At 42.8% G+C, this 22,603-nt stretch overlaps 2 protein-coding genes across 3 annotated transcripts; both read left to right on the top strand.

Annotated features, from left to right (window-relative positions):
* The first annotated feature begins 2,800 nt into the window (after positions 1 to 2,800).
* On the top strand, positions 2,801 to 8,956 carry nfatc2ip (nuclear factor of activated T cells 2 interacting protein). The gene is made up of 9 exons (XM_014192336.2): positions 2,801 to 2,906; positions 3,487 to 3,600; positions 3,969 to 4,023; positions 4,474 to 4,591; positions 5,214 to 5,297; positions 5,429 to 5,675; positions 7,207 to 7,351; positions 8,008 to 8,123; positions 8,373 to 8,956. The coding sequence occupies exons 1-9, from the start codon at positions 2,826 to 2,828 to the stop codon at positions 8,532 to 8,534; spliced, it is 1,122 nt and encodes a 373-aa protein (XP_014047811.1). The 5' UTR covers positions 2,801 to 2,825; the 3' UTR covers positions 8,535 to 8,956.
* A 1,175-nt stretch (positions 8,957 to 10,131) lies between these two features.
* On the top strand, positions 10,132 to 22,547 carry spns1 (SPNS lysolipid transporter 1, lysophospholipid). 2 transcript variants are annotated; one of them, XM_014192335.2, is made up of 12 exons: positions 10,132 to 10,629; positions 11,905 to 12,120; positions 13,732 to 13,934; positions 16,433 to 16,584; positions 16,707 to 16,773; positions 17,003 to 17,145; positions 17,413 to 17,565; positions 17,986 to 18,175; positions 19,335 to 19,400; positions 19,820 to 19,918; positions 20,061 to 20,229; positions 21,024 to 22,547. In XM_014192335.2, the coding sequence occupies exons 2-12, from the start codon at positions 11,910 to 11,912 to the stop codon at positions 21,092 to 21,094; spliced, it is 1,524 nt and encodes a 507-aa protein (XP_014047810.2). In that variant the 5' UTR covers positions 10,132 to 10,629; positions 11,905 to 11,909; the 3' UTR covers positions 21,095 to 22,547. The 2 variants fall into 2 exon arrangements, with proteins under 2 accessions (XP_014047810.2, XP_014047809.2); XM_014192334.2 differs by having other exon boundaries at positions 10,139 to 10,629; positions 11,902 to 12,120.
* Positions 22,548 to 22,603: the final 56 nt, after the last annotated feature.

Below are 22,603 nucleotides of genomic sequence, written 5' to 3'. Positions count from 1 at the left end.
ACTAGGGGGGACAAAAATGACATTTCGGAATGTGGGGGGGGGACATGTCCCCAGTGAAAGTTATGCCCCAGCTTTAAAGTACTACTTAAGTAGTTTTTGGGGTATCTGTACTTTACTATTTATATTTTTTGACAACTTTTACTTCACTACATTCCTAAAGAAAACGATACTTCTTACTCCATACATTTTCCCTGACACCCAAAAGTATTTGTTACATTTTGAATGCTTAGCAGGACAGAAATGGACCAATTCACACACTTGTCAAGAGAACATCCCTGGTCATCTATACTGCCTCTGATTTGTCGACTCACTAAACACAAATGCTTTGTTTCTGAATAATGCCTGAGTGTTGGAGTGTGCCCCTGGCTATCCGTAAATTCAAAAAACACAAACAATTGTGCCATCTGGTTTGCTTAATGTAAGGAATTTGAAATGTATTTATTTAATTTTTATTTAACCTTTATTTAACTTGGCAAGTCAATTAAGAACCAATTCTTATTTACAATGACGGCCTTCCCCGGCCATACCGTAACCCGGACGACGCTGGGCCAATTGTGCGCCGCCCTTTGGGACTCCCAATCATGGCCGGTTGTGATACAGCCTGGAATCGAACCAGGGTCTGTAGTGATGCCTCTAGCACTGAGATGCAGTGCCTTAGTCGAGCAATCTGGTTTCTGCTCAGGTTATGGATGTGTCACTGAAACCTTGAAGGTCCTCAATGATGTCACCATTGCACTTGATTCTAAGCAATGTTGTGCTGCTAATTTTATTGACTTGGCCAAAGCTTTTTGATACGGTACACCATTCCATTCTTGTGGGCCGGCTAAGGAGTCTTGGTGTCTCTGAGGGGTCTTTGGCCTGGTTTGCTAACTACCTCTCTCAAAGAACGCAGTGTATAAAGTCAGAAAATCTGCTGTCTCAGCCACTACCTGTCACCAAGGGAGTACCCCAAGGCTTGATCCTAGGCCCCACGCTCTTCTCAGTTTATATCAACAACATAGATCAGGCAGTAGGAAGCTCTCTCATCCATTTATATGCAGATGATACAGTCTCCCTGGATTTTGTGTTAAATGCTCTACAGCAAAGCTTTCTTAGTGTCCAACAAGCTTTCTCTACCCTTCACCTTGTTTTGAACACCTCCAAAACAAAGGTCCTGGGGTTTGGTAAGAAGAATGCCCCTCTCCCCACCGGTGTGATTACTACCTCTGAGGGTTTAGAGCTTGAGGTAGTCACTTCATACAAATACTTGGGAGAATGGCTAGACGGTACACTGTCCTTCTCTCAGTACATATCAAAGCTGCAGGCTAAAGTTACATCTAGACTTGGTTTCCTCTATCATAATCGCTCCTTTTTCACCCCAGCTGCCAAACTAACCCTGATTCAGATGACCATCCTTCCCATGCTAGATTACAGAGACATAATTTAAAGATCGGCAGGTAAGGGTGCTCTTGAGCGGCTAGATTTCCTTTACCATTCGGCCATCAGATTTGCCACCAATGCTCCTTATAGGACACATCACTGCACTCTATACTCCTCTGTAAACTGGTCATCTCTGTATACCCGTCGCAAGACCCACTCCACTGGTTGATGCTTATTTATAAAACCCTATTACGCCTCACTCCCCCCTGTCTGAGATATCTACTGCACCCGTTCTGCCAGTCACGTTCTGTTAAAGATCCCCAAAGCACACACATCCCTAGGTCGCTCCTCTTTTCAGTTCGCTGCAGCAAGCGACTGGAAGGAGCTGCAACAAACACTCAAACTGGGCAATTTTATCTCAATCTCTTCATTCAAAGACTCAATCATGGACACTCTTAATGACATTTGTGGCTGCTTTGTGTGATGCATTATTGTCTCTACCTTCTTGCCCTTTGTGCTGTTGTCTGTGCCCAATGTTTGTACCATGTTTTGTGCTACTACCATGTTGTTGTTATGTTGCTATCATGCTGTGTTGTCATGTGTTTCTGCCTTGCTATGTTTTTGTCTTAGGTCTTTCTTTATGTAGTGTTGTGTTGTCTCTCTTGTCGTGATGTGTGTTTTGTCCTATATTTATATTTTATTCATTTTTTATGTTTTATCCGCAGGAGGCCTTTTGCCGGGTTTGGCCAGGGTAGGCCGTCATTGTAAATAAGAATTTGTTCTTAACTGACTTGCCCAGTTAAATAATAAAACATTTTTAAAAGACCGCTGCGGCACTCGGGAAATTATGTATACTATTACTTTTGATACTTAAGTACATTTTTTCAATTACATTTACTTTTGATACTTAAGTTTATTTAAAATCAAATACTTTTAGACTTTTTCTCAAGTAGTATGTTACTGGGTGACTTTCACTTTTGAGTAATTTCCTATCAAGTATGACAATTGGGTAATTTGTCCACCACTGATAACATGTTCAACTACCTAGGACATTGGCTGGAATCTAGGTTGTGCCTTTAGATTTTGAGAAAACGAACAACTAAGGAATAACTTTTCACCTCTCTTATGGACTTCTCATACCCCAAACCCCGGCCTGGTCTGTTTCGTAAGCGTTCCCAGAAGTCTTGTGATATTGCGCCTGTGGGTTTAGAAACTCTGTGACACGCGATGCTGCGTCTCTGGGTTTAGAAAAGCTACGACCACGTCTTCTTCCCAGAGATGATTGGTCCAGAATGAGGTCACAAAGTCCCCAGAAAACACTGCGATTGGTTGGGAAAAGCTACGACCACGTCTTCTTCCCAGAGATGATTGGTCCAGAATGAGGTCACAAAGTCCCCCCAGAAAACACTGCGATTGGTTGGGAAAAGCTACGACCACGTCTTCTTCCCAGAGATGATTGGTCCAGAATGAGGTCACAACCTCCCCCCAGAAAACACTGCGATTGGTTGGTGAAATCATCACATTGGAGGGAAACAATGGCTGAAGTGGTAATTATTTTCCAGGACGTCCAAAAGAAAAGTTCTCACCGATAAGCTCGTTTAGTGTAGAAAGCAATCTAGCACAAAACTATGCAAACGAGTCTTTACTCAAGTAGCCAGCTAGCTAAAACAGTAGCGCGATCTGTGCTAGCTTAAGCTAGCTAGGTTTACTGGTGCTGCTTGCGTCAATGTTTATTTTCGAGCATAATATGCTATGCTTATGCTAAATTCTTACCAAGCCAGCCGTCCCCGACCGGCTGTGATAGAGCGGATCAAACTAGACATGCTGAGTGAAATTGTTGGTGTATGGCAGGAGTATTCAAATCGTACCTTACGAGGTCCGGACTACTGCTTGTTTTCTGTTCTACCTGATAATGAATTGCACCCATATCAGTCGCTGATTAGAAAAGCAAGAGGACTGGCTTCGAGGTCCATATTTTAATTTGAAGGGTGTATGGTGTCATCGATGACAGTTTACTAGCTTGTCAAATGTTTACAAGTTTATCCAACTTACAGTAACGTTAATTCAGCATGTAAAGCATAGATCAAAGCTTACTGCGTGTGTGTGTGATCTCCCCCCTTCGTTCAGATTTCTGACAGTGACAGCGACCTTGAGTCGACCGCCCCCGTGAAGCCTCAACCCAAACGGCGTCGTATCATCGACCCCTCGTCTATTACCACCGTGCCTATCTACTCTAACAAGGTGTGGGCCATAGAGCTACTATTAAATGAGTCATATTCCTGTTCTTATTTAATTATTCTAATTCTATGGTGTGAAGTTAATTACCACTCTGCTACTGGCATAGTCAATTCTATTGAAATGTGCTTTAATTATTTTATTGACTGGCAAATTCTATTTGTCTGTGATTCTCTGTATCAGTGTGTTGCCTGAGTGTATCAAAGTAGATTGATCCATCCACACAAATATTTGGATATGTACATCAACTGCTGCAGATGAACAATTGCAAAACTCCCACACAGATTTTTTGCCTTGCCAAAGCAATGGGGCTGGGCTATTTGTAAAATCTATTTCATTACCAAATACTGGTCATTTTGTATTTATGTTTGTAGGTGAACAGCAGCTTACAGCTGAATCCAACTCTCTTCTCCTGTGATGTTAACGCAGGTATGAACTACAGTCAGACCACAGACTGACAGAGGTCTGATCTGCTACGAGTTAGTTCCTGTTCAATTCCTGTCTGTTGAACTGAACATGGAGTTTGACGGGTGGGTATAATTTGTGGAACATTCCAACAAGAATCTGTTACAAAAACTTCGTAAAGTTCATGGTTAGCAAGTAGCATGATCAATTCACCTAGCTAACTAGCTGCCGAATAGGCATCAACTCACCACGTAGCTTATTCTTAATGTTTGACCATAGACATTTTTCAGAACAAATGTGGTAAGTAAAAACTTGATGAAATAGCCCACTCCCTACCCGGTATCTTATTTGGCCGCCATACAACTTTCTATGCGTTATTTGTTGACAACCTTGTTATTTACGAAGTTTTTGGAACAGATTCCTGTTGGAACGTTCCAGAAATTATACTCACCCGAATTTGCTTTCTCTACCTAGGTGACAATGCAGAGGAGGTCAGTTTGTGGGCCAAGTCTCCACCTTCAAAGAAAAAGAAGCCAGTCATCGTTGTCTTGAATGACTCAGAGGATGAGTCTGAGCCAGAGGACAAAGATCTGTGAGTTACTTGCTGCTAAAGGTGTACTCTGTTCTGCTTTCATTTACTGTGTTTACTGTATATGTAGCATGTTTTTGTACTACCTCAGGCAACCAGAAGGTGACAGTAGTGTATTTAATTTGTATTTATGTACAATATTTCAAGTATGGTTTTAAAGCTGCAATATTTAACTTTTTTGGGGACCTGACCAAATTCACATGTAAATGTGAATGGAAAGCAAGTCTAAAAAGCGCTAAATCTGTTCTATGTGCGCTATTTCTATGCTCCCCGTTCTTAAGTTTCGTTTTTGCGTCTTATACTTTCAGTTTTGTACACCAACTTCAAACCTCTAAAAATACAATATTTTTGGTTATGGAAAATATATTTCACAGCGGTTTAGATGGTACAATGATTCTCTACACTATACTTGCTTATTTTGTCACATAAACTGTAATTAGGCAAACTAATTACAATTTTAGCAACCAGGAAATGGTGGGCGATTTCTGCGTAGTGCATCTTTAACAAATTCTTAGTTTAAGTAAGTAGCCTTGCATGAGCTTTGGCTTGTGCGAGCCAGAACGGCTCACAATTCTTAGTGTAGTAACCTCCTTTTTTTCCCCCCCTAAAATGCTCTCTCTCTCAGGGTAGACATCCGTTCCCCCTCTCCACCCCCACCTCCAGGCAGCCCTTTTGTCAAAGTATCCAATCGGGCCAATCGAAAGATTCTGTGAGTTGACGTTTTGTCTATGTCCAAGACAGAAATGCAATGCCCTTTCAGTAATGCAATTACAATATCATCACCAGTCACTTTATTGGTCTCTCTCTCTCTCTCTCTCTCTCTCTCTCTCTCTCTCTCAGAGAGATCAACAGAAAGCTAAAGGCTGTGGGCTCTCTCCTCTCTCCCGAGGCCAAGGGGCGGTCCGGACGCCGCGGTTGCCACTCCCCTCCTCTCACTGAGTACGACGATGATGACATCATCCTCATGTCCCCAAACTCCCGGCCCAGGAGCCAGCCCCCCTCCCAAGACCACAGCCCCCTGACATCCAGAGAGATCACCCTCAAGTTCCGCAGCCGGACAGACCTCTACAAGATCCCTGTGTTAACCGTAAGAATCAGGAAGAGCACCACTTCCTGTTGTGTCATAGTGATGCTCAAGTGAGTGTGTTGTGATTTGGGTTAAAGATGTAGGTTGTCATTAACTGGTGGTCCAGGGTCGGTTTTGGACATTAACTTCTAGGGGCCAGTTTCTCAGATTCAGAGATTCCTGGACAAAAAATATCCTTTAACAGAGACTAGCTAGAGGATCAAAGAGGGCTTTTGTGTTCAATTCAGGCTGAATGTATGCTGAACAAAAATATAAATGCAACATGTAGAGTGTTTGTCCCATGTTTCATAGAAGTAAAAGATCCCAGAATTGTTTCATACGCACAAAAAGCTTATTTCTCTCAAATGTTGTACACAAATTTGTTTACATCCCGGTTAGTTAACTTTTCTCCTTTGCCAAGATAATCCATCCACCTGACAGGTGTGGCATATCAAGAAGCTGATTAAACAGCATGATCATTACACAGGTGCACCTTGTGCTGGGGGCAATAAAAGGCTACTCTAAAATGTGCACTTTTGTCACACAACACAATGCTATAGATGTCTCAAGCTTTGAGGGAGTGTGCAATTGGCATGCTGACTGCAGGAATGTCCACCAGAGCTTTTGCCAGAGAATGTAATGTTCATTTCTCTACCATAAGCCGCCTCCAACTTTGTTTTAGAGAATTTGGCAGTATGTCAAACAAACCTCCCAACCACAGACCATGTGTAAACATGCCAGCCCAAGACATTCACATCCGGCTTCTTCACCTGTGGGATCGTCTGAGATCAGCCACCCGGACAGCTGATGAAACTGAGGAGTATTTCTGTCTGTAATAAAGGACTTTTGTGGGGAAACACTCATTCTGATTGACTGGGCTTGGTTTGCCAGTAGATGGGCCTGGCTCCAAAGTGGGTGTGCCTTTCCAGGCCCACCCATGGCTGCACCCCTACCCAGTCGGGAAATCGGGCTTAGTTAATTTATTTCAATTGACTAATGTCCTTAAATTCTGTAAAATTGTTGAAATTGTTGCATGTTGTGTTTATATTTTTTTTGTTCAGTATAGTTATGAAATTCAATTAGGAAAACTATTACCTTGGCGACAGTGTCATTTTTTATTGCAAAAATCAGGAGACTTCTGAGTGTGCCAGAACTGAGACAAGTCTCATGATGTATTTTTTTATTTATCCTTTCTTTAACTAAGCAAGTTAAGAACAAATTCTTATTTACAATGACGGCCTACCCCGGCCAAACCCAGACGACGCTGGGCCAATTGTGCACCGCCCTATGAGACTCCCGATCACGGCCGGATGTGATGCAGTGTGATGAGTGTGACTGCTTTTGAACCCAGGTAGTCTGTGCGCCACAAGACTCTCAAAGCCTACTAAGCTAAAGCCTTTGGCGTTATTAACTCAGGGGGAGCTAACACAGGTTTTCTGGTGTCAGGCAAGGTTACTCATCATCATGTTAGCTTAGCTCAGTGAGCCACCGCTACTACACAAGTACACTGAAGGCTTCTTCTAGTTCCTAACTTGAGGCTCTTCATTCCCAGACGGTGCCTCTGAGCAAAGCGGTGGAGCAGCTGTCAGTCAAGCTCAAAGTACCGCCCTCCCGCATCCTGTTACTGAGGAGAGACATAGAGCTTCCTGTCCACTCCACAGCCAATGAGCTGGGCCTGGGCATCGCTGACATCATAGGTGAGATGACTCATAGTGGCGTACAGTAGTGGGATGCACACTTGGATGTTTCACACAGTCGTTACAACGGGGAAAGTGTCGCACCTCACCTTCTAATGCAGTGGTTCACAACTGGTGTTGTCTGAGTCACAACCCAATATTAGCATCGTGTAAATAAGAGTGCTTTTGTTCTAGATTGCTTTTTACACTAAATTATAAAATGCTTGTCACCAAATCTGGAAAACTATTTTTATGCTATATTGTATGTAAATGTAGCAATTATATGACAAGGGAACAACATTCCCACCTGTTTCATTGTCAATGATAAAATGTTGCCCATATTCTTGATGAAGAATGATAATAAACTGATTTGAGACTCAAAAATCTACCAAAATAGTGCTGCTAATAGCTCTATATAGAAAATACTGTGATTGAAGAAAAAAAATTCGGAGACTGAATTATATATATATTTTTTAATTCATTATCATTTCTACGTACTTTTTAGCTGATTTAAGTCGTTTAAGTTCAGACTGGAGTATATATATTTTTTTACAGCCACGAGTTGAGAATCGGTGTTCTAATGTATTGCTTCAAAATTTAAGGCAGAAACTCCAGTCTCAATGTTTGATCACAAACCCTCTTTTCTGTTCTGTTAACCCTACCCTCCCTTCTGTCAGACTGTGTTGTCATAGCAGCAGATGATAAACACGAGCCCGAGCAAAATGGTGACATGATCACTGTGCGACTGCAGGCCAAGGAGAAAGGCTCAGCACAGGAATATTCCCTACACAAAGTGAGCATTACCCAACGTTTCTCACAATTAAGAATTTGGGGTTGAGCACCAATGTGTAAGGATAAGGTTCAAGGGCAGAGGGAATGAAGCTGTTTGGAGTACAGCCTTGGTCTTAAACTCACCTTTCTTCTCAACTGTTCATAAAGAATAGAAGGAACACAGTTCATCCTAATTCCCTTACTCTCATTTTCCCCTTCTCTTGCATCTCTCATTCTTCTCTTGCTCCCTCCCTCTCTCTCTCTTCCTCAGGATGCCCCCCTGGGCTCCATTCTCTCCCAGTATGTGTCCAGTATGTCCGTGGATGCCAGACGCAAGGTGCGCTTCCAGTTTGACGGGTCAAAGGTCGTCCACAGCCAGACGCCCTCCCAGTTGGACATGGAGGATGGTGATGTCATCGAGGTGTGGGTGTAAACACCTGTGATATTTGCATAGAGCTGTGGTTTTCAAACCTCTCCTTCGGGGATCCCCAGACGTTTCACAATTGTGTTGTAGCCCTGAACTAATTCACCTGATTCACCTAGTCAAGGACTTGATTAGTTAACCATTTTAATCAGGTGTGCTAGCTGATATAGTTAAAATACATGAAACTGCTGGAGGTCCACAAGGAAATGTTTGAGAATCCCTGTCATAGATGATTTTGTTGTATATGCGATGGACACAACAAACAAAAAAGGATAAAGATGTCCCAGTGCTATGATTTTTTTAAAGATGCACTTACTGCACTTGGTCCAATTAAGACTCTTCAATATTGCCACTGTCAATTTATGATTGTGTTTATTTACAAGATGTGTTTTGAACCGATTTTGAAATAAAAATGTCTCTGTTCAAATGAATGCACTGTAACGTTGTATCTGAATTGTTTTTAAATGGACCTGTACAATCATGCCCCAGTGAGCTGAGCTAGGCATGTTTCACTGTGACATGTTTTAATATGGAGAAATGCCTCTTGTGGTTATGCCTATTATGTAGCCTAGTTATGCTAAAATGTTTAAGACCAGTATATTGCAGTTAATTTCATCTTTGACTTAACCACTCAAAAATATTTTACCTATTAACTGTGAAACAACAACAAGTCCCAGACATTTCACAATAGAACATACCAGAGGGGGCCATCATAGTAGGTAGGCTACCTACATTATTGGGATTATATGGTTACCACCAGTGTTCGGAATACATTGAGTTTGTTTATAAAAAAAAAAACACCATGGGATGCCTTTTCACACAGATTTATTTGTCAAAGGTCTGCGCTGGGTCTGTGAACTATGCGATTATATTGGAGACAGGTTTATAGCAGTGAATGTCATCTGTTCATTTACTGTTATAGTATTTCTAAGTAGCAGCCATATAACAGCAAGGGAAACTAATTGTTCTCACTTTGTGATAGAACATTCAGATTTGTCTGCCTGACTGTGCCGCTCTTTACCTGAATTGTTAGGATTTTCTTGTGATCTCAACAAAACTTATTTTGCTCAAATAATGATGGAAATAAATTGTGTTTCTTTAAAAAGATGGGCCTGGCTGACATGGACTGTTTCCTAGCCTTATTCTCTTTGTGGTTACCCAGCATTGTTGCTTATTTACCAGGTAATAATAAGTGAAAACGAAACAAGGACTGAAGCAATAGACTCAACAAGAGCTTTAAATAAATGCTGTATCTTTGAAAAGCTGGGCCTGGCTGACATGAAACGTACATTAAGGGGAAAGGATCCACAGACACAAGAGGCTGATTATCTTTCTGCACATCTCTTTATTTACAATGCTGGCTGCCATGGTTAACACAAATGCAAGACATTGAATGCTACCTGAATTGACTCATTGAAGTAACATAAGTAGGCCTACAGTATCACAGCGAGGTCAAACAGGTTGTTTGTGTGTGTTAGTCAGATTATCCAGTGTCCACATCAACACTATTGATTATTCTCTAACCCCAGTGCATGTGGTGTACTATGGTCTCACTAACCCGCATCTTTTCTCTTTCTCTGTCTCCCCTTCCGGAGGCCCTGAGACCGTCGGTGTGATCGAAGCGTTGGACCGTGACTGATGACTCCCTGGCCTGACACCTGGACATACCTGGCCCAATCTCCCCTGGCCCCCATCTACCTGCCTGTTGCTGCCTCCACTGGTTCTTTCTTTGTGGATGTATTATTCAATTATTTACTTTTACTATTTGCCAATGAAAGGTATTTTTGTTTTGCTATCTATTTAGTGTTCAGTCTCTGGTATCAGTTTCATTGTTGGTCGATTTCCAAGGGAGGTGGTGTCGTAATAAGTCATGTGAGTAAGGGGCGGAAGTTGGATACAATTTCAACATGGCTGCGCCGCGATGATTAAAATAACCTAGCTGCGCTTCACAAAAACAGCGGTTTACCTTCGTCCGACCAGTTTTTCAGAAATGTTGACGCTAGTGCCATAAATCCCAAGAGCAGATCTGACATCAACACAGGACCCGAGACAGATATAAATTCGCGAAGACGCATCAACCCCGACTCATCACTGCGTTGACCAGGTAAACAATAACAACAAGTAGCTTTGACTCACACAGCCACAAAGCTATTATGGACATCTGTTACAAAGTATACGAGAGTCGGTATGATTACACTACTGCGCTGCTAGCTATGGAATACAGTTGTTACATATTATTAGCTAGCTAGCTAACGTACTGACATTGATGAATGACCAAATATGTTAGGTAGTTTTAGTTTTGTAGCTAGCTGATAGCTAGTTAGCCAGCTAACAAGGCGATTGGTAATTGTTTACGGTGCCACTGGTTGCTAGCAACAAGCTAACCAGCCAAGGTCCCATGACTATAGGGTCGGAATAGCTAGCTAACTACATCATTTGCTGTCCAGCAATCACGTAACGATAGCCAGCTAACTTAACTAACGTTAACTACATAATGTCTACTTCTGCAACCTTACAAAGACAATACAATTAATATAGTCAACCATAGTTGAAAGAACATCCATGATTTCTTGCAATCAGTGTGTGTGTGTGTGTGTGTGTGTGTTTAAACAGTCTGTAATATTATCTTGTTTAACTTGCTAAGTATTTTATTTGGCCATCTGTAAACAGACAATGCATTTTAACCCTCTGCTCTAGACATAGTTTTGTGGTTAATTATACACAGCTTAGCTTGTTGTTGTTTTGAAGAGGATGTTTGTGTATTAGGCTACCTGTCAGCACAACTTGACCCGACAGTCTGGTGACCAGCTAGAGTTCGTCTTTGTGTGACGTTAAAAAACACTTGAGGAAATGGGTAAATCATAGAAACCAGACTCAAGTCGTAACTCATGGTTCTATCTATGGTATCTTTCATTACCTGTGTTTCCTCATATACTCTTTCTAAAAAAGAGTCCATTCTTGCTGAAACAAATGCTGATACGAATGCACACACACTAAGTCTTAACACTGCAAACACACATTCAGACACGTGCTGTCCATGTTCACATGACAGTAAGCTAGTTTTGTTAACGTACATCACAAGACTACATCTCTATACTCCCCCCTTCTCCCACATTATCTCTGACTTTCTTGTTCCCCTGGCTCTAAATTACATTACTTTCCCTTTAGCCAAATAACACAACCAAACCACTCACATTAGCTTTGAAATGCAATTTGTGTGTCTGCCATTCATTAAGGTATTTTTTTCCTCTTATTTTCCCTCTCCTTTGTTTTTGCCAGAACTCTTTGAACGTGAGTTCAATTTAACTGAAGGTGCCTACTTTGTTGACCCAAAATGGCCTCCTCGTCATTCTGTTTCCTTCCTTGTTCTCTCCAGCAGCTGTGATGTCTCTAGCCGACCCCACCTCGGACACCACGCCCTTCTTATCTGATGACAGCGAGGCAGAGGGTTCAGAAGAGCCTGGTGCGGGGCCTAACCAGCGCCGAGAAGAGGAAGAGCCAGCCAGCGGAGTGTCCAGCATGAGAGCGGTGTTCACCGTTATTGTCCTGTGTTTCATCAACCTGCTCAACTACATGGACAGGTTCACTGTGGCTGGTATTGACAATCTAACGTTACACCAACATTTACCTAACCCAACGCTCACCTAGCATTTCTTTAAAAGGGAACTACATATCATAAGTGTTTAGAAATTGATCCTCACCTTAAAGCTCCCAAACAGTCATTCTGATTCCCATGTAAAATAGCCTTGTGTGACTTAAACATCAGCCATAATATTTTTTCCCAGATTTGATTTAAAAAAATGTAAGTAGTTTTTCTCTCATGTCAAACTACAAGGAAGTCTTAAGAGACTGAGTGGGTGGGGAGCTAGTAGGCTGTAGGCGGGGAGCTTACCTTGACTGGCGGTTCATTGAAAACACCTATGTCAAGCAGTGTTGCAGTGAGATTATCTCAAACAAATTTGCTGACACACAAAGCAGCTCAAACAACACTGAAATTGCATACAACATCCAATCCTGTCATACATCATGGTTTCACTTTGGTTATTGTAACAGCATCAGTATAAATGTTGGCTATATAATTCATCTAGCTAGCCCGAATGGAATTGTCAGCACTGTCTATAAAGCTATCTAGCTAATTCATCTTGGACAAATTCAGTTGAAACTTTGCAGGGTGAGGTCTAGGCAGAGTTGCAAAGAAAAATACATATATCAGACTGGCCCAAAAAAATTAAAGATTAAGATGGGCAAAAGAACACAGACATTGGACAGAGGAACTCTGCCTGGAAGGCCAGCGTCCCGGAGTCGCCTCTTCACTGTTGACTTTGAGACTAGTGTTTTGAAGGGTACTATTTAATGAAGCTAACAGTAAAGGACTTGTGAGGCGTCTGTTTCTCAAACTAGACACTCTAATATACTTGTCCTCTTGCTCAGTTTTGCACCAGGGCCTCCCACTCCTCTTTCTATTCTGGTTAGAGCCAGTTTCCGCTGTTCTGTGAAGGGACTAGTACACAGCGTTGTACGAGATCTTCAGTTTCTTGACAATTTCTCGCATGGAATAGCCTTAAATTCTCAGAACAAGAATAGACTGACTAGTTTCAGAAGAAAGTTCTTTGTTTCTAGCCATTTTGAGCCTGTAATTGAACCCACAAATGCTGATGCTCAAGATACTCAACTAGTCTAAAGAAAGCCAGTTTATGCTTCTTTAATCAGAACAACAATTTTCAGCTGTGCTAACATCATTGCAAAAGGGTTTTCTAATGATCAATTAGCCTTTTAAAATGATAAACTTGGATTAGCTAACGCAACGTGCCACTGGAACACAGGAGTGATGGTTGCTGATAATGGGCCTCTGTACGCCTATGTAGATATTCCATTAAAAAAAACAGCCGTTTCCAGCTACAATAGTCATTTACAACATTAACAATGTCTACACTGTATTTCTGATCAATTTGATGTTATTTTAATGGACAAAAAAAGGTGCTTTTCTTTCAATAACAAGGACATTTCTAAGTGACCCCAAAGTTAGAACGGTAGTGTGTATATTATGATAATTTCACACAAAGAACAATCATGAATCTGTTTGCTACAGAAGCATAGGCTACTCCTAAAAAGCATGTTGGATTAGACTATCATAACCACAAGAAATGCTATGGATAAGTCATTTCTCATATGCTGTATAACACAGGTCTGTCTCTGTCTTGTTTAGGTGTTCTGCCTGACATTGAGCAGTACTTTGGGATCAATGATGGGAATTCAGGGCTGCTCCAAACAGTCTTCATCTGCAGCTACATGTTCCTGGCCCCTGTCTTTGGTTACCTGGGCGACAGGTACAACAGGAAGATGATCATGAGTGTGGGCATAGGCTTCTGGTCCATCGTGACACTCGCCAGCTCCTACACGCCCAAAGAAGTGAGGGACACTTACTATCATTTTCAGCAGGGGTTGGAACCAAAATTATTTCCCAATCGTTTCGTTCTGAACAGAATCATTATATTTTGGGTTCCGAGCCACTCTTCCGACCAGCAAAATAAAACCGGGTTGATCCCTAAAAAAGTGACAGTTTATATCGTTCCTTTCTGTTGCTTTTTTTTTTTGCAGAGCAGCACCAGAATTAGAAATAGAAACACGTCTTGCCTTTTTATAGTCCAATGTGAAACGTGAACTATAGTATCCTTAACTAGCATTGAAAAGGTTCACGTTAGCGTTACTCCATTCTTCTCTTATAATTTATATATATATATATCCCTAATTTCCTGATTACCCCTTGTAACGTCAGACTATGCTTCCGAGGGGGGAGGGGCAGGTTGGCTACACACACCAGGGTTTCCGATTTAATTGTTTATTATTATTTTTTTTATTTTTTTTTGAAATGGCGATAAATAAAATTGTAGCCGACGAGGAGAGGCTGTCTTTCATAGCCTACATACGAATTCGCGCTTACTCCTTGCGCGCACGTGCGCCTGCTGCTGAGAGAAAGGGAGAGCGAGAGAGTTAGGCTTACGATAGGCGATTGCCTTTTGTTGGTAATTCATTGAATGCCGCAAAATAATAACCTGCTCGTATTTCCCCTATAAACAGTGACTTAACTTACTTTTGATATTACCCTAATAAAGTTAATCACCTTTTGTGAAGGTGTGGTATGGCTATTAGGCTTAGCTACAGCAGGCCTATGAAGGCAGTGCGCACAGACACTCCAACTGACTGACAGTTGAACTTGAGATGAGGAAGAATGTTTTAGGCCTACCAGAGTTACTCCTTGAATCGAATAAGTTAATACTTTTATAAAATAGATTCGTATCGAAAATGAACGAATTAGCCTCCTTCTGTACGCCTATATCTGTATAGCAGTAGTAGCCAATTGACGAGTATCTCCCTGTCTCTCTAGGGCTAAGCCTAACCTTGGCTCCTTCAAATAATATATATTCATATTTTTTAAAATATATAGTACTGTGGATACCTAGCTCTATGTGCATGCAATGGCCAGATGCATCTATTGCTCAAATCTCCGACCCGTGAGGTAGACTACTATTGTTTTAGGAAAGTAAAAATATAATAGACTATAAAGTTTGGAATATGCTACACATTGAACCACAACAAATTGTTTGTTTGTTATAGGCAGTTTAAGGACATGTAACTGTGGATGGTTTGGCCAATATTGTTTGTTTATTGATGGTGCTGGCAGCGCCCAGTTGGAGATTTCTTTCTCTAGCCCTCTTTCTCTCAGATCTGAACGAGTCTCTCGGATCCGAACCAGCATGGGTCTGTTTTCCTCAGTACTTTTCAGAATGGGTCCGACTGACCTTTGGTCCATTCGGAAGGGGTCCCTGCTTTTTGTAAAATAAATGTATGCTCATTTGGTCGGGTGGGAAAGCCATGGATCCATTTTGGGACGAATCCAACTTTTTGGACATGTGAAGACCTCTAGTTCCAAGCCCTGGTTCTCAGACAGTGTATATGAATTGACATCAAACTGTGTGTGTGTGTGACAACTCCTAAGCTCTCTCTCTGTCTGCCTGCCTGCCTGCTTGTCTGTCTCCGTGTGTGAAGAGATGTGAGCTAGAGTAAAACTTGAGTACATTTTAAAGCTCCCGTCTCCACCGAATTAGGTAAATTTGCCTTCAGATTTAATGCTGCTCATTTTTTAGAAAAACCTGCATCTTGATTCCCTAGGTTTAATGTTGAATATGTTAAATACGAATGGCATTTTTAAATGTAAAAAGTGGCGCAGTGGTCTAAGGCACTGCATCGCAGTGTTTAAGGCGTCACTGCAGACCTGGGTTCGATCCCAGGCTGTGTCAGAACCGGCTATGACCATGAATCCAATAGGGCGCCCACAATTGGCCCAGCGTCGTCTGGGTTAAGCGAGAGTTTGGCCTGGGGGTCTTTACTTTGCTCATCGTGCTCAAGCGACTCCTTGAGGCTGGCCGGGCGCCTGCAGGCTGACTTCGATAGTCAGTTGAATGGTGTTTCCTCCGACACATTGGTACTGCTGGCCTCCGGGTTAAGTGGGTGGGTGTTAAGAAGCGTGGTTTGGCGGGTCATGTTTCAGAGGACGCATGACTCGACCTTCGCCTCTCCCGAGCCCTTTGGGGAGTTGCAGCGGTGAGACAAGATCGCAATTGGATATCAAGAAAAAGGGGGTAAAAAAATAAATATCTATTGTGTTGTTGAAAAATGTACCTGCATTTATTTAATTTTTTAAAATGTTTTGAATGTTTGTGTTGAATTTGTTGTCCTCAGGGCACCATTGAAAATGAGACCCTGGTCTCAATAAGCTCCCCTAATTTTAAATGAAAGTTAAATCTTAACCTGAAGGCATGTTCTTTTCTTCCCCCTCTCCACCCATCTCTCCTCCCCTCTTTCTTCCCCCCTCTCTCCTTCCTCCTCTCCCACATTCCTCCTGTCAGTATTTCTGGCTCCTGTTGTTGACCCGTGGCCTGGTGGGGGTCGGGGAGGCCAGTTACTCCACTATCGCCCCAACCATCATCGCTGACCTGTACATCAAGGAGAGGAGGACGCAGATGCTCTCTGTCTTCTATTTCGCCATTCCAGTGGGCAGGTGAGGTCATAGAACATAATAATGAATACATCTGTATCCATCTTTGTTATCTGTCTTGGCTTATGTGATAGGAGGAGCGAAATGTGTGGTGAATGTTTGTTCCATTGTCCTTCCTTCCTCAGTGGTCTGGGCTACATCGTGGGGTCAAAGGTTGATGACTTGGCAGGGGACTGGCATTGGGCCCTGCGGGTAAGTTAACTAATCCCCGAGCTGTTGGATATTATACTTGTCAACACAAAAGTTACTCTAAATACATGCACTCTCAACCATAAAGGGAATAAAACGCTGTAATACAAACATGCATAAAAGCATGGTGGTACCTTTCATCTGACTCTTAAATTCAATGTGTCCATGTTTTAGTTATATCTGTCAGATAGATCAATTATGCCATTTTAAAATTGTGTTTTTTTCCCCCTAGGTGACTCCTGCGTTAGGACTGGTAGCGGTGTCGTTGCTGCTGTTTGTGGTGAAAGAGCCGAAGAGGGGTGCTATCGAGGCCCGACCGGAGCACACTCTCCAAAGGACCAGCTGGCTTGGTGACATGAAGGCTCTTTGCAGGAAGTATGTCCACCGTCACAAGCCCAGTGTCAAATGATATCCCTCTGTATAGCACTACTTTTGACCAGAGCTGAGTATCACATCCTATTTTCTATATTGTGCACTACTTTTGACTGGAGTTGAGTCTGAAATGACACCCATGTTCCCTATAATAGTTCACTATGTTTTGACCATATCTCTATAGCTCTGTATTCATTGCACAATTACAATGCATCTTTGGTCCTATAGAATAGTTATCAAACCAATATCTTTGTGTGTGTCTGTGTGCAGCCCCAGTTTTGTGCTGTCTACGTTTGGCTTCACGGCAGTGGCCTTTGTGACTGGCTCCTTGGCACTCTGGGCCCCGGCCTTCCTCTTCAGAGCTGCTGTCTTCACCGAAGGGAGGCCCCCCTGCGTTAAGGGGCCATGCGACACCTCCGACAGGTAACACACAGACATCTGATAGGTAACACGCACACACAGACAAACACACACCGACATCCAACAGGTGACACACAGGAACTAGGCGCTGAACAATGACACTTTATAATCAGTCAGAATGTTAAGGGATCGTCAGACTCCTCTGTAATCACAGGATAAGATTGAATCATCACAACATCGTTGCCACTACTACACTCGACTCCTGATAACTGCAACGGCTTGGGATGACAGTAGGAGTCAGTGACTAGAGCGCAGCAGTGGAGAATAGACATCAAACTTCTGCTTTAAAAGGAATCCAGTTTATCAGGAAATAGTCAATTGTCAAAATATCAAAAAAACCACACAGATGAGTTAGCAAGGGTAAACAAATGTCTCCTGTGGAATAAATTGTTAGAAACCTTCTCTCACTCTCTCCCTTCCCAGCCTGTACTTTGGCATCATCACAGTTGTGTCGGGGATCCTGGGCGTGGCCAGCGGTGCAGAGGTCAGTAGGAGACTGAGGTTGAGGACGCCGAGGGCTGACCCCCTGGTGTGTGCTCTAGGACTCCTCCTCTCAGCTCCCTTCCTCTACCTCGCCATCGTCTTCGCTCAGGCAAGCCCCATCGCCACATACGTAAGTCAACACCCATCTCTCTCTCTGTGTGGCCGTGTCCGAATACTTGCGTTCTAAATAGTAGGCATTTGAGACTTAGATTTGAGTTGCCTTTTATTATGCCCAGTACAAGGTGTGACGAACATGCTGTTTATTCAGCTCATTCATATGCCACACCAGTCAGGTGGATGGATTAACTTGGCAAAGGACAAATGCTCACTAACAGCTATGTAAACAAATTTGTGCACCAAATTTGAGAGAAATAAGCTTTTTGTACGTCGGGAACATTTCTGGGATTTTTTTTATTTCAGCTGATGAAACATGGGACCAGCACTTTACATGTTGCGTTTATATTTTTGTTCAGTATACATGCTTTACTTTCTCAGACGATTAGCTTTCATTTTGACCCCCAATTTGATATGCTCCTAGGAACTTCACATTGGTCCTTTTTACCTGGAAATGACCATGTGCTAAGATGGACTGTTTTATAGTACGTGAAATTTAGAAAATCTAGTTTGGTTTAAATGTCAGGGGTGTCCTACTCATTTCGGCTTTTCATCTAGTAGAATTTGCTACACAATATTGAGGAAGAGAATAGCTTGTGTTTGACAACAGGTGATAATCAGATATAGTGCCAAAATAAACGAATGGCGGTAATCAATGCAATTGATCATTAGATGACTCATTCTCAGTATGGCTGAGCCTAGTATGTTATATTGAACCTTTATTTAACTAGGCAAGTCATTTAAGAACAAATTCTCATTTACAATGACGGCCTACCCTGGCCAAACCCTCCCCTGACCCGGACGACGCTGGGCCAATTGTGCACCGCGCTATGGGACTCCCGATCACGGCCGGTTGTGATACAGCCCAGGATTGAACCAGGGTCTGTAGTGATGCCTCTAGCACTGAGATGCAGTGCCTCAGACCACAGCGCCACTCGGGAGCACGTGTTGCTATCGGCATTTGATTTTACTGAACAGTACGTAAATAGAATGTAGTATGATTAGTACACAGTATGCAGTTTTAGTAAGGTAGATTTTGGACACAGCCTCTGTCTTTCTCTCTCACACACACACACACACACACACACACACACATGCTTTCCTCTCTGTTGGCTTTGTATCCCCAGTGCATGGTAATAGTAATGGTGATCTAAGCAGTTTTTCTGTGTGATCAGGTGTTTATCTTCCTGGGAGAGACTTTCCTGTCTATGAACTGGGCCATCGTAGCTGACATCCTGCTGGTGAGTTCAGATGCATAACAATCCCCTATCAAAACGCAAGGTGGTTGTGCCCTATTCAATCAATGTCCATATACAGATGTTTCTAGTCAAATTAGCGTAATCTGTCTAGAGTCGTGTTTCCCCAACTCCAGTCGTCGAGTACCCCCAACAGTACACGTTTTTGTTGAAGCTCCAGAGAAACTCACCTGGTGTGCTTGCCTGGGGCTACAACAAAACGGTGTACTAGCTGGATAATATGGAATCGGTTTCTGTTGAGGAATTTCGATCATGCCAAGTCAGTGGCATATATGGATAGACACTTTTCATAGATAGGTTACTTTGTATTGTGCTGATTATAAGATTTGAAAAACTGTTTGCTAATTATTTTCCGCCTCCCCTCTATCGATTTCCCCCACCCACTCTCCCTCCATCTTTCTCAGTATGTGGTGGTCCCCACGCGTCGCTCCACGGCTGAGGCCTTCCAGATCGTTCTCTCTCACCTGCTTGGAGATGCTGGGAGTCCTTATCTCATAGGCGTGGTATGTCTCGTGATTATCACACACACACACACACACACATATATGTGTATATATACGCATACCTACACATTTGATACGCACTTGTCTAAAGAAACAGAGTACGATCCTCATTTACTGTAACATCCCTCCATCCCTCCATCAGGTGTCAGACTCTCTGAAGCAGACTGACTCGTACCTATGGCAGTTCCGCTCCCTGCAGCTCTCCCTCCTCACCTGCTCTTTTGTGGCAGTAGGGGGCGGGGCTTTCTTCCTGGCTACCGCCCTTTTCATTGAGAAGGACCGCCAACGTGCCGCAAACTACGCACCCTCAGGTGAGAGGCTAAGCTTGGAGCTACGTTTTTGCGCATGGGCCTCAGGTGAAGCTATGAATACATGCGAAGTAGTAAAATTCAATGAGGGGCCTTTCAAAAAAAAAAAAAATCTCTTATTTTACCAGGTAAGTTGACTGAGAACACATTTTCATTTACAGCAATGACCTGGGGAATAGTTATAGGGGATGAATGAGCCAATTGAAAGCTGGGGATGATTTGGTGGCCATAATGGTATGAGGTCCAGAATGGGAATTTAGCCAGGACACCAGGGTTTACAACCCTACAGTAAGTACCATGGGATCTTTACTGACCACAGGGAGTCAGGACACCCATTTAATGTCCCATCTGAAAGACAGCACCCTACACAGGGCAATGTCCCCAATCACTGCCCTGGGGCATTGGGATATTTTTTTTAGACCAGAGGAAAGTGTGCCTCCTACTGGCCCGCCAACACCACTTCCAGCAGCATCTGGTCTCCCATCCCGGGGCCGACCAGGGCTAACCCTGCTTAGCTTCAGAGGCAAGCCTGCAGTAGGATGCAGGGTGCTATGCTGCTGGCCCGTCACTGTTGCTCCTGCTAACTACAGATATGTGAGAGTGAGCATTGAGAGACTAACAATAGTTGAGAGCAACCACAGATGAGACCGGTAGTGATGAGTCTACAGACCACATGTGATGTTAGCAGAGAGAGGCTAGCAACAGTTGCAAGAAACTGCCAGGGCACATTCTGCTCATCTTGATAATCAATATACAATGCTTTAATTGTACTGTCCTGCATGTTCTTTCCTTGACAGATGATGAACCAATTGTTGTACCCAAGAGCGGCAGGTCCACGAGGGTGCCAGTGTCCAGTGTTTTGATTTGAGGAGATAGAAGGGGCGTTGGAGGCTCCTGTGGAAGATGCTGCGCCCTGATTGGTCCCTGTTTGTGACCAATCACGCAGCAGTGTTTTTACGACTAGGGTCTTTGATTGGACAATGCCCTATACAGAGACTTTTATTTATTATTTGTAACATTTGATGTGATATGGTTTTTAATTCCTTTATCTGCTGAGGAACATGGCAAAGTCATAGCTGCCAAACCTTCCGCTCATCATTTCCTGGTGTTTTTGTAGTCACTAACAAGATATTCCACTTCTGATTGGCGTCACATGTTGGCATGACAACATGAGACATAGTGACTTATGAGAGATGTATGCAGGCTAGCAAACAGGAAGTCAAAGAGCCACATCAGTGGAAGGCTGACCTCTGTGGCTGGAAGAGGTGACCGGAAAGAGGGAACTTCAGAGGAGAAACAACTTCTTTACCTGAGGGAAAGAAGGAAGCAGAAAAGCCTTTTTGCGTTATGATGCGTGCACCCCCGTTATGTGTCCTGTTGAAGCCAATGTGTCACAGGGTCACAAATAGGGGTGTCACTCTTAGACAGACACTCATCTGTTACTCCACAGGGACCATATCTTGACGGTGGAGACCTCTGGAAAACCGGCAGGATATTTTTCACCCAGCGCTCTGATTGAGTGGTAACCACTACATCCCTACTACTACTACTGCTGCTGCGCTTATTGCTTTGGTCTGAAACACAGAGCTCTGATTGGCCACGGAATAACTACGGCCGGCCCATTTCAAAGCCATTCCAACCAATGCTGTCATCCTCCCGTCAACAAACTAAGACTGTAAATATGATGCTTGTCCGTTCAGTGTAACCACACACTACTTACTACATACAGTATCAGACTGAAAAAAGGGAGTTTGCAGGCACAGGCCAGTGGTACCCGCATTGGGCTCCAAACCCACCGATCAGTTGTGCGATGGTGCATTTTTAACAGATTAAGCCTAATCATGCTTGTTCTGTTTTTAGACCCGTTTGGTATATTATAATAATAACACTAGATTTGTCCCTCAGCGACTTAGAACGTGGTGGAGGGACATGTATGTTTCAGACAGGTCCAAAAGGTAATCTATGGTTTTTAAGACCTTTTTTTTTAAATTTAATTAGTTTTTATTAGCAATTACTGGTGTTTTTATGGAATGATCTTGGAGGTCAGGTGTACTTTGGGTTTTTGTGACCTCATATAGAGGCACTGATGTCACATCGACCAGGAGATCAAATCAGGACTATTACAGAGTACATTTCTTAGTTGTCTGAGGAAAATGAATATCCCTTTTTTTAATGAAGGCGATTGTTTCTTTCTTCTTTTTTTTTATGGTTATTTTGGAAAGTGAAGCCTTAAAATAATTAGTTGAAGTTGCTAGTTTCTAACCTGAATTTCATTTGATGTAACCTTTCGTTGAAACATTAAACGATGAGAATGGACCGTTGATGAGATGACTCCTGGAATGATTTCTCTATGTATCTGCGCAGATGTCACTTAGGG

The sequence above is a fragment of the Salmo salar genome, chromosome ssa03 (genome assembly GCF_905237065.1).
Source record: "Salmo salar chromosome ssa03, Ssal_v3.1, whole genome shotgun sequence".
In the NCBI taxonomy this organism is placed as follows: domain Eukaryota; kingdom Metazoa; phylum Chordata; class Actinopteri; order Salmoniformes; family Salmonidae; genus Salmo; species Salmo salar.
Note: the sequence above shows the minus strand (reverse complement) of the source record. Positions and strands in the feature narration are given on the sequence as shown.